Genomic DNA, 12,094 nt, shown 5'->3' on the forward strand with positions numbered 1-12,094 from the left:
GATGAAATAAGAAAGTCAAACTCTTAAGTTATCTCAAAGACTTAAACTCTAGAGGAGACATTATCCCTGAAGCTTCATGAAAGGGGTGACCATAGCACTAGAGCTCTGTGAATACTCTTTATAATGCATTTGAAAGTCTGGCTCACCTTCTCCTGAAAAGAGACATCTAAATACCAGCTGTAGGTCACAAATTCTTGTTCATCACAAGTGACCCTCAATATGACTTCTTCACTCACATTCACTGGCTTACAATTCTTTTCACAACTGGAAGAAGGGGGAAATCACAAAAAATAAAAATAGGAGAGTTAAAAGAGACCATCACCATTCACTAAATCATTCATTAATGAGTCTCCATTGTAAAATACCCTGAAAAGTGGTCTGGAGAGAAGGGAACCTACCCCCTAGCAAAGCAATCCACTCCATTTAGGGACAGCTCTAATTATTAGAAAGAAAATTGTTTTGATTTTTTCCCTCACATCTTTTCAATTTCTACTCGCTATTCCTGTTTCTACCCTGTGATTGGATTAAACAGAATTTTCATAAACATCTGGATGATGAAATCAATAGAGCCTTGGAGTTGACATCCTACTTCATAAATTAGCAGTGGGAGCCTGTCCAAGTCACTTAAACTCCATTTATCTCAGTTTCTTCATCTGTAAAATGAGTATAACAATAGTATCCATGTCCCAGAGTTTGTTGTGAGGATCCAGTGAAATAGCATAGGTGAAGTGCTTTGCATACCTTAAAGCACCATATAAATATGATCTATTATCACTACTTATTTATTTATTTTTATTCCAAATGACAGCCCCTCAAAGATTTTAAGACAGCTTTTCACATCCCTCCAAATTGCAAGAACTTTTTAAACTGAAAAGTCAGGAAAGACTGGATAAAGACCATCATCTTTTGCTATTTCCTCTGTCTCCCATCCACATGCCTTTAAAACCATTCTTCTCCCATGTTGAAAATATACCACTTTTCACCACTGTCTCTCAGGTTCCCTATCTTTCTTCCTTCAAAAGTTATCTCAAATGACTTTTTTCCTGCATGAGGTCTTTCTTGATTTCCATAGTCCCTACTACCTCACCTCCCCCCATAAGTAACTGCTACTTATTTTGTTCATAACACACATTTTGTCTCTCCAAATTGAATGTATGTGTTCCAGTTGTCTAGCACATAGCTGGTCCATAGTAGGTGTGCCAATGATTTCTGGATGATTCTCTCCCCACCTTCCCTTCTAGTCCCTTGAGAGAGGGACTTCTTTTCTCCCCTTTCTCTAAAGCCTAGATTAATGACAGAGCACAAACCCTCCTAGGAGTTCAAATAAAATTTCTCCCTTTCACCTCTAACTTTCCAAAGCAGCTTATTCCCAGGAGAGGATTATTAGATTATGGCTATGTGAAATCAATAGTTTATTCATTCACTTATAAATATGAATTGAACTCCTATGGCCAGAGTCCTGAACATACATCAAGAGGAAGAAGACAAAAGAAGACTGATACATATCCCTTGCCCTCAAGGAGTGTATTCCCAACTAGCATACCTGATTTGAGGATGAAGCTTCCGTTCTGCTGTCACATAGAGGCACTGCTCATCTTGCCACTGTTCTCCCTGTGCATCCTGTACCTGGATGTAGAGAGTGATGGCAGAGTTGGGAGGGGGAAGGCAAGAAGGTTCTATCAGCATCTCCCTTTGGTCTGTGAGGAGCAGCTGCTGCTGGACACATTCTCTCCATTGAGGCCAGCACCTCCCTGCCAGAACAACAAACAAGAATATTTCTGAGAAGGCAAAAAATGGGCAATCTTTGGTTTGTCACTCAATTTTTATTGGGTGAATAGAAGACAAATTGTGTGCAATTTAGACTCTAAAACCTTTCTAGAATGGGTTCAGAATCAACCTATGTTCAGTTTTAGAAGATCCTTAATTCCACAGAAAGATCCAATGATGCTCCCTGTTCTCTAATTCCTTAGACAGGAAATAAACCTTGGAGAAATTTCCAGTAAGTGTTAAAGTGGAAAGTTTTCTAGACCTCTAGCTACCTTTTATTTAGTCAGAAAATTCTCCTACCAAGAAGAGCTTATTTCCCAAACACTAAAGGTAATCAAAGTTTCAACGAGTCAGTTTACTTCAGTAATATAGTCTAGTCACAAGGAAAGACAGCCAAGGAAAGAGCCTAGACTGGTAATCAGGAAACTGGGGTAGAAAGCCAGTCTGTCACTAATTTAAAGAGGTCATGTCTACCCATTGGGTAGTAGTAAAGAGATGGGAATGGACTAAAAGATCTTTGTTATAAAAATCTTTACAATTCCAACATTAAATGTTTTAGGGTCTCTCTCAGCTCTGGTGGCTGAATGGGGTATTGCATCTTCTTGAGTTCAAATCTAGCCTCAGACACTAGCTTTGTAACACTGGGCAAGTCACTCAAACCTGCTTGCTTTAGTTTCCCCATCTGTAAAATGACCTAGAGAAGGAAATGGCAAACCACTTTAGCATCTTTGCCAAGAAAACTCCAAATGGGGTCAATTAAGACTGAAAAACAACTGAACAACCAGCTCTGATATTCTGAGATTCCAAGAATTCTCCAAGTTCTAATTCTCTGAATCTAGGTATAAGAATTGTTCAAGCTGGGGAAAGGCCAGAGTTGAGATACAGATAAAAAGAAAAATAGGCATCATTTGGAGCTGAGATTATTAGAATATAGGACTTGAAACAAGATTGATTCATTTTCCTGAGTTCAAATCAAGCCTCAGAAGGTGGCAGTGGATAGAGCACCAGACCTGGAGTCAGGAGTACCTGAGTTCAAATCTGGCCTCAGACACCTAGCTTTGGGCAAGCCGCTTAACCCCACTGCCTTGCAAAAACCTAAAAAAAAGTCCCTTAACCCTTATTTGTCTTAGTTTCATAATCTGTAATAGGAACTGGAGAAAAAAATGGCAAATCTCTCCTGTATCTCTGCCAAGAATCATAAATGAGGTCACAAAGAGTTAAATATGACTGAAAAATGAGTGAACAAGCTTTCTTGAAGGCAAGTTATGTCTGATTTTTATCCTAGTATAAAGACAACTTATAAGTGTTTAATAAATATTTGTTAAACTGAATAAAATGAAACAGGTTACTGGCTAGAATGAAGAGCATTGCAAGAGATCTTAAAAAAATAAAAATGAAGTCTAGTCAGAGGAGGTAGCTGGGTGGTTCTGTGGATAGAGTGCTTGAATTCAAATTTGACCTCAAACATTTACTGGTTGTGTGATCCTTGGCAAGTCACTTTACCTCTGTTTGCTTTAATCCACTGAAGAAGGAAATGTCAAACCACTCCAGTACCTTTGACAGTATGGTCCATAGAATCACCAAGAGTCTGGCAAGACTGAATAGCAACTAGTTAGAGGAAACCCCAGAAACCCATTAAGCAAGAATTGTTTCATGAATAAAGAAGTAATCAGTGACAATATAATTTTGAGGTAGAAGTGCCCAAAACAAGGACTAGGGAAGATGGTTCTTTTATGCATTGATGGGATCTGGTCCAAATGGGAGTGAGGCTCTAAGGTATCAACCTACACTCTTTGAACAAACCTCCCTAAAGTTATAATTGATTTTTTGGAACAGTTGGGATATTAAAATGTAGAGCAGGATAATAGTGCTTATACTTCTTCAGCAGCATAGAAACAATTGAGCTTAGCTCCTAGGGAGCTGGAATAATTAGTAAAAATAATATACCAGATGGCATTCTTTCTCTCCTGAGTGGATACACACCAGGAGAATTCCTTTAGCCCAGCTACATTTTGCTACCCCTCCTCTCTGGCAGTCACTTCCCAAGCAGTGACCTTGGAGCACTCTTGGTCTCTGTATCTCAAGAAAATCCCTTGTATCCCCACTGAATTTGTATTTAAAAGTTGATTATATAGTATAGTTTATGCCACTTATCCTAGAAGCTAAGATTGTAGCAATAATTCCACACCTACCACATGACCATACAAAATTCAGGCTCTTGTTGTAATCTGGCCAGCCCAGAGTCACCATGGTGAAAGGATCCACATATCGACTTGGTTTAATATACAGTTGTCTTTTCCCTTTATCCTTCTAGGAAAGAAATGCAGAATATTATTATCATTATTATCCTTTAAAAACCTAAATTATCCACAACAATTATAATACCTGCTGCACTATAAAATGACCCTTTTGGGTCATACATATAATAGAAAATTGGCACACTCTCAAAACAAAGGTCAGAAATATTCATGGCAGCATTTTATATCTGTATGTTGGCAAAAAACAAGGGAAACAAAGATAGTGCCTATCAGTTGGACATACAAAGAGGCATTATGTGAAATAAAAGGGTCAGGAATGTCTGGGGTTCAAGTCCTGCCTGTGCATATATTGGCTAGATGATACTGGTCAAGTTATTTAAGCTTTCAATACCCTAGTCTCTTCTTGAAAATCATAAGTCGCAGAGCAGGTACTGATGTACCTTAGTAGGAGGCATTTCTTCATTAAAATTTCCCTATACCAATAAAATCAGGTGGATAAGCATACACCCACACAGTCAGATTTCCCTTGACTCAGAAAGAAACAACCTGTTCTGGCAGCATAATCTGGCTTCTTGATCTCTGAACAAAAACAGGAACATGTCCACTTTGTCTCTAGTGCACACCTAGCAAAAATAATCTGGGAGGTGTACCAAGATCGTTTTCTTGGAATCTGCTTAAAATATTCCTGCTCACCAAGGAATATCCCTCTGCAAGTCCTTTCTTCCATTGGTTAATTCCTCTTGGAGCCTCTATTTTGTGAAGGAGACAGACCCAATGCTGAGTATCTTTTCCATTCTCCAGTTCTTTTCAGTTCTCCTTTTTATCTTCCCCCATTAAAATGCAAGTTTTTTGGTTTTTTCCCCCTTAAAATGTAAGCTTCTTATTTCCCCCCTTAAAATGAAAGTTTTTTGAGGACTGGAATGGTCTCTCTCTGCTTGCATCTGTATCCCAAGCACTTAGTACAGTTCCTGCTTAATAATAAATACTTGTTTCCTTCCTTTAAAAACCTAAATTGTCCACAACCATTTTAATGCTTGCTGCACTCTAAAATGAACATTTTGGGTTATACATATAATAGAAAACTGGCATTATCTCAAAACAAAGATCAGATGTATGTTAGAAAAACAAGGGAAACAAGATAGTGCCTATCAGCTAGAGAATGATTGAACAAACTTTAGTGTAAGGATATAATTGAATACTCTGTATTGTAAGAAATGATAAAAAGGAAGAATTCAGTTATACAGGAAAATTAGCATGAATTTATGCAAAGCTCTTTTTAATGAACTATAGATAGATACAATGACCACAAAAAAGTAAACAAAAACAGTATAAGACAATACCATAATAAATAAAACCTCAATAATGTCTTGAAGACAATGTTAAAAGGCAGCCAAACTGATAATCTTGGTTTTAGAGAATAGACGATGAAACACCTCTCCTCCTCTCAGGACAGAACTGGCAGCAGTGCAAAATGCTATATACACTGTCAGGCATAGCTTCAGCATCAAATGATTTTGCTTAACTGTTTTTTTGTGTCATGAAAGAAGACTCAGTGCAATGATAGAAGTATCTTGGCCAAAGGCTGTGATGAAAATAAAAAGTCATTCTTAACTTTTTTAAAAAAAATAAAGATATCAATATTTTTAAGGTGGAATCCATCACTATTCCAATTGCTTTATGTATACATATATGTATATGTTTGTATATATGTATGTATGTTAGAGTGCTATGGTTTTACATGAGCATCTTTTTAACTGTGAGATTAAGACTTTGAAAATAACTTACATTTTCCTTCTGGAAGTTCATCTTGGAGGTTTCTTGATTAGTAGGAGTTGCTGAATGAGACATATGCAATTAGAAGAAAAGTGAACATTTTAGTCAGAGGGAACATATAAGTCATTCCTGCTTCTGCCCCTTCTGATGATTTTTATTAGTTTATGTGAATGATTCTACTGCAGTGAACATATGTTCCAACAGGTTTATGAGCTCCTCATTGCTGGTTGTATATTAGGAGCATGTGTAAGAGGAAGATGGTGCCCTCTCAGGTGGAGTAGGTACACACATATCAAAAAAAGAAAAATGGAAAGAACCACTTAATTTACAGATGGAAATGCTCCTGTGATTTACATGTTCTCACATCAAAATTATTATTACAGAAATTATGTGATTGCTATTGATTTTCCTCCTTTGAGAATCTGGGCTTATCAGGACAGCTCTTCCTTCCACTGTTGCAGATGCCCACCTTTCTACACTTAGAGTAGGAAGGGACCTCAGATATCATATAATCCCACCTATGCTTGAACAAGAATTTCCTCTTCAATTTAAAAGACAAAGGGTCACAGAGACCTCCTTTGAGGACTTCCAAACGGAGAGTTCACTGTCTCTTATAGAAGTCTTCTATTCTACTTTTGGAGAGCTAGGCAATTGCAGAGGATAGAATGGATACAGTATTGGGCATGGAATCAGGAAGACCTGAGTTCAAATCCAGCCTCAAACATTCACTAATTTTTGTTAGTATGTGTGTGAGATTATTTGCCTCAGTTTCCTTAATTGTAAAATGAGAAGAATAATAGCTCCTGCCTCCTGGGATTGTTGTGAGGATCAGTTGAGATACCATTTATAAAGCACTTAGCATGGTAAGCATTTAATAAATGCTTGTTTCTTTTCTTTCTCCAATTTTTGGGAAGTTTTAGGCCTTACATCAAACTTAAATCTGTCTCTCTGCAGCTTCTACCCCTGTTCCTAGTTCTTTTCTCTAGGTTCAAACAGAAAAGATAAAATTGCTCACTCCTATCATGTCAGCCTTTTAAATATTTGAAGATTGCTATCTTATCCCACTGTCTTCTATTCACCCAGCTAACAAATCCCATTTTCTTCCACTGATATTAATGTGACATGCTCTTGAGGTCCTTCCTCATCCTGGCTGCTGATCTCTTTTTGTTCTCCATCTAATCAATGTCTTTTCTAAAGTGAGGCGCCCAGGATCAACATCAATATTCCAGGTCTGACAAAGTAAAATTCATAGGACTGTATCCTTTTTGCTTCTGGAAGCAACACCTCTCTTACTGAATTTCAAAATTGCATTTTATTTTTTTTTTGATGCCCCATCACACTGCTGACATATTCAGTTTACAATTCACTAAAACTACCAGGAGTTTTCCAAACAAATGACCTTTATGGGCAAAAAATTCATCATCTTGTAGTCAAACAAGTGATGAGTCTCTTTAAAGTTAATTAGATTTATCTGTGGAAAATGGATGTGGAATCAACAGCACTGCTTCTAGAGACAGAAGACTGAAGTTCAAATCCTGTCTGATTCTTATTATCTGGGGAACTTGGTAAATTATTATATCTCCCCCAGGCCTTAGTTTCCACATCTATAAAAATGAATGGGTTGATTTAGATGCTAGATATTCTCTGAGGTCCCTTCCAGTCTTGGAACTATAATCTTATGATCTATTTCCCAAGTCCATAGTAAAGGATTTTTCACCTTGTTCAGAATAAATTTCAGATTTTAGAATAAATTTCATATATCTGGCCTAATCTTTGAGAAGTCACCTCCAATGCCAAGATGAAGCCAGGAAGAAGACTTTAACAGACAATGCCTATTGTCATGATAGAGACTTGAAACATCAATGTTCTTAGGGTCCTCAAAGACCATATATTCCAACCTTCTAATTTTACAAAGAGAGAGCCCAAGGACCATGGAAGGAGAGTTATTTATCCAAGATCACAGGTTTGGTATATGATACGTGATTCATATGACCATATGAGTCTAGACTTAGAAGATGTTAGACTAAATGGTCTCTGAAGCTATAATCTCATAATGCCCAAGTGCCATCATCTGTAAAATGGAAGGATTGAACTGAAGGCCCTTCTAACTGTATCTATGACAAATCCATGATCCTATGAGTACTTGCTAGGGATGTGGCTACTACAATCATTGCTTTAGTATCTATAGACAATAAATCTGCTCTAAGGTTCCTTCCTATCCAGAGAGATTAGGATTTTATAATAGAGGACTGTCATGATAAAAGATTGGTCCCATGTGCTCACACTCAGTTCTATGAAACTGTTTTCATACCCTTGTAGATAGGTTCCTTAGAGGATACACTGACTCTCCCAATTGTTGTGTTCAGCTTTGAGAAGATGTTTTGAGTGAGCACTGTGACCAAAAAGGTTCCTGCAAGGAAAGGGGTGAGAGGATGAAGAATCACAATTTGTATGTGACAATTGTACTCACCTGACTTTGGTGAGAAAAATTTTCCCTGCCTTTGACCTTCTTGTCCATTGATGATGGTAAAGCTTCTTCACCTTAGTTGCTTTAACTGAGACCCTAAACAGTCCCCTGTGGGGACTCCCGCTGTGGGAATGGGAGGATTGAGAACTAGTTCACACAGGTGAATCTCATAATCATAACATAAATGAACTTAAAAATATCTCTTTTATTCTGTGCATTTGTGTATTGTTACTTAAAATATGAACCTATATTAAAAAGATAAGTTTCTGATAACCCTTCAGCTCTACTTGAGTGATATCTCTCTGCTAACCCAGGTAAAAACAGGGGGGAAACCAGCAGATGGAGGTCCATACTTGTAAGTGTCAGTTCCACATTTATCAGTTCATGAGTATTTCTAAGTTAGCAGCAGAGAGTCTGGCCTTTTGTGTGCTGAAACTAAGATAGGATTGTCTGTTCAGGTTCCCTGGAAAGGAATGACATCTTTCTCTTACATAATAATCATACTTCCTCTAAAAACAGCACTTTTAGATTTATAAAAAGTTTCATATATTTTTATTTGATATTCATAATAATGTGATTAAGTGGGTATTATTTTTCCATTTTATTGATGAGGAGATTTAGACTCAGAGAGGTTAAATGACTTTCCTGGAGTCACATAGCAGGAATCTGAACCCAGGTCTTCCTATCCACTGCACCATGTTGCATTTCCTCATACCATGTTACTTTGTGGCCCCTTGATCTTCTTGGATTGTTTAACTACTGAAGATAGGAAGACCATGGTGGAGAAACTAGTCTTAGGTCAGTAAAGTTAGGGCATGGGAAACCTAAGAAGAACCTTGACTCACAAATGTATCTGCAGGGAATGACCTAAGATTGTGTTTTTTTTCCACCCCTCCGAAATACAGTAGTTGAGAATTTTCTAAGAGATCCAAACCATATCCTCCCATCCTATAGGAATAGTCAGAAGCATCTATGACCTTAGTTTCCTAGGACTTTCTCCTGTTACGCAACTCTGATATTTTTAAGGTTTAAACTATACCTAGTTCTAGTTAAAACTGGTTGCTAAAACTCTCCAGCAAGTTTGCTGATACTGCATAGTTACAAATTCTTGTTCCTCATCCTGAACTGGCCTTCCTAGTTAATTTTTAGGAACCTCCTCCTCCCCTTTTGCTACAGATTCATGCTCTCTGTCCCCTGGGATAGTGGGGTTTAAGGAATTTCTATGTGGCTATCACTGACTGAATCTGTTCCTATACCCTCCTATATTCCATTTGACTGTTTCAACGAACCATTCAAACCCATCATGGTGTCCTTGAGTGCCATTCACCAAAACTCCACTCTAAATTTGCAAGTCATTGTAGCTCCAGAAGAGAGATACAGGAGAAATTTTGGCATGTAAAAGCAAAAACAAATACATCAATTAAAATTTATTTTTTAAAAAATTATAGTTCTAGGTCAAGAACTCCTACAAGATTTTCTCCATTAATATAACTATTTAAAATTAGCCTATAGAATCTCTATATTCCTTAACTTATGACTCACAGGGGACCGAGACTTCTGACGCAGTCATGCCCAAGAAAATATGGAAGTTACATACATGTTGCTGACCTTGTTTAACATAACCAGGATTCCTTAATGTTTGCCAAGATCTACCATGTTGCACTTTTCTAGGATATCCTCTTATACAGAGAGTTGTATGAATACTTTGAAAAGTTGTGCTTCTGAGAATGATATTCTAGAAAATACAAGTGCGATGCTAAGAAATGCAGTACTCTGTGGGGCTATCATCCTCAATCCCTTCAATGTTCTCTGAGGCCAAAAACCTTATACAATTTACCATTAAGCATGGTGTACAAAAAGTTCCCCAAGAACACAGACAAAATGCACAGTAGAGCCACTAATGTTTCCCCCATGATTGCAATGTTCCGATGGAGTCTTGTTCAACTTCCTGCCAGCTTGGCCAGTATAATACAGTGAGTCAGTTTAATAGCTTGGGCTCTTACTAGGCAGCTTTAGTGTAGCAGAAGGGTTGGTGTATTCTGGTGTAGTGGCAACAGCTATTACCTTCTTCATCCTCCTTGACCTTCCTGACTCTGTCTCTGCTGACACCCTCACCCATCTCCCTCCAGAAATCATTCTATGTATTTTGACTTAGTTATATTTAAGGACCTTCTGTTAGACTATTAACTTCCTGAAGTCAGAAACTCTGCCTTGCTTCTGTTCTGTGATATCAAGAGTGATATTGTGCAGAGTGCTAAGGAGCACTTGGTATAGTATTGGAATAGGTAGAATGTTATCAGGTTGAGAGGAAAGTGAAAAAGATTCTTTCTATCATTATATATCATTGCTTTATATTTTTTTCTTGTATCATACAAACAATCACTGAGTATGGTTCTAGGTCTTCTAACCTAGAGCAGAAGTTAGGTTTAATGGGGTTTTTTGGAGAGGGAAGGACAATATGTTTATACAGTTGTGTCACTTGAAGGAAACCCAAGAGATTTAAATCTGTCCTTAAAGAAGATAATACATCTGTCATTAAGAATATCATATATTCTTCCCAACACTGCTGCTCTCTTGTGGAAGAATGTCAATACTCTGGCTCATCAAAGGAAAACCAGTGGTAGGGGCCAGGTCGCTTCACAAAGCACATTAACAGAGTAGAAATTCAGTAAATTCTAATAGGACACATCCTTAGCTGTTTATTTAATTCAAGGTTTTTTCATTAAAGTGATTGACACATGAATATAGTCTATATTTCAGGGTAGGAAAAGACAAGTTAGGGAAACAGCAATGCAGTAAAATACCCTGGACTGGGAGCCAAGAGACATATATTCTAGTCCCAGTTTGCCAAAATAAGCTTAATGACCTTGAGAATGAAAGCCTTTTCCCCTCTCTCTGAATTTCATTTTTTTCCTCACCTAAAAATTAGAGGTTGTGATTAAATGGTCTTGAAGTTCTCATAAAGATTATTAACTCTTTGATATGAAAGCAAGCGACCAATAAACAAGTCTTACCTTTTGCTGGAATGGGGATGCTGTAAACTCTGGATTCTTTTCCCAGATACTCTCTCACATAGGAAAAGTTTCCATTAATCCCTGTCACCTCAAACGTCAGTTCTTCAGGGGACCCCTGGGCCACAGATACATTAATGAGAAGGTCTTGTCCCAGCTCCAAATGATCGAAAACAGAGAAGGCCTGAAGACCCGACAGTGGCTCAATGATCTGAACAGTGAGGTTTCTGGAAAGTTTGGTGGTGGTGGTGTTGCTGACTGCCCGAATTTCCAGATGGTGAATTCCTGGCTGGAACCATGGCTTTGCTATGCTGACCAGGGTCAGATTATGTGGGATAACCCCTTTCTGGATGGTGGATTCTGTCAGAGTGATGTTATCTGACAATAGTGTATAAGTTACCCCAGTTCCTAAGTGGAGGAAGAGGGTTTTCAGTACATTAAAATAACAAAGCACACCACTGTTTATTTGTTTATTTGTCTGTTTGCCTGTCCTTCTGCTGAAAGTGTAGTGACCATACAATGTAGGTCTTTATATTTACCAGCAGAGAAACTTTAATCTGCTTTGTTTTTTTTCTGACCTAGATTGGTTTGTACCTCCTTAAGCAGCCACCTGACCTCAGCTCTCAAGCAAATCTCATCACATTTATGGGGATGCCAAATTGAGTTTTGCCTGTACTATAGTTCAGAATTCCATAGTTCAAGTGATCTACCAACCTCAGCCTCTAGTAACCCTCCATTTTCAGGTGTTTATGGTATAAATATAAACAAATTCATAGACAAAATGACTAATGTATTTGTCAAACAATTAGAAATTTCAC

The 12,094-nt window shown here is 37.8% G+C and overlaps 1 protein-coding gene across 1 annotated transcript in view; it reads right to left on the minus strand.

Annotated features, from left to right (window-relative positions):
- Positions 1 to 12,094, minus strand: part of LOC141504613 (polycystin-1-like protein 2) — a 157,984-nt gene that overhangs the window by 123,672 nt on the left and 22,218 nt on the right. Inside the window, 6 exon segments of the mRNA XM_074209734.1 lie at positions 147 to 264; positions 1,544 to 1,751; positions 3,960 to 4,077; positions 5,811 to 5,860; positions 8,110 to 8,208; positions 11,280 to 11,684. Coding sequence (XP_074065835.1) covers positions 147 to 264; positions 1,544 to 1,751; positions 3,960 to 4,077; positions 5,811 to 5,860; positions 8,110 to 8,208; positions 11,280 to 11,684 — 998 coding nt within the window.

The sequence above is a fragment of the Macrotis lagotis genome, chromosome 1 (genome assembly GCF_037893015.1).
Source record: "Macrotis lagotis isolate mMagLag1 chromosome 1, bilby.v1.9.chrom.fasta, whole genome shotgun sequence".
Classification (NCBI taxonomy): domain Eukaryota; kingdom Metazoa; phylum Chordata; class Mammalia; order Peramelemorphia; family Peramelidae; genus Macrotis; species Macrotis lagotis.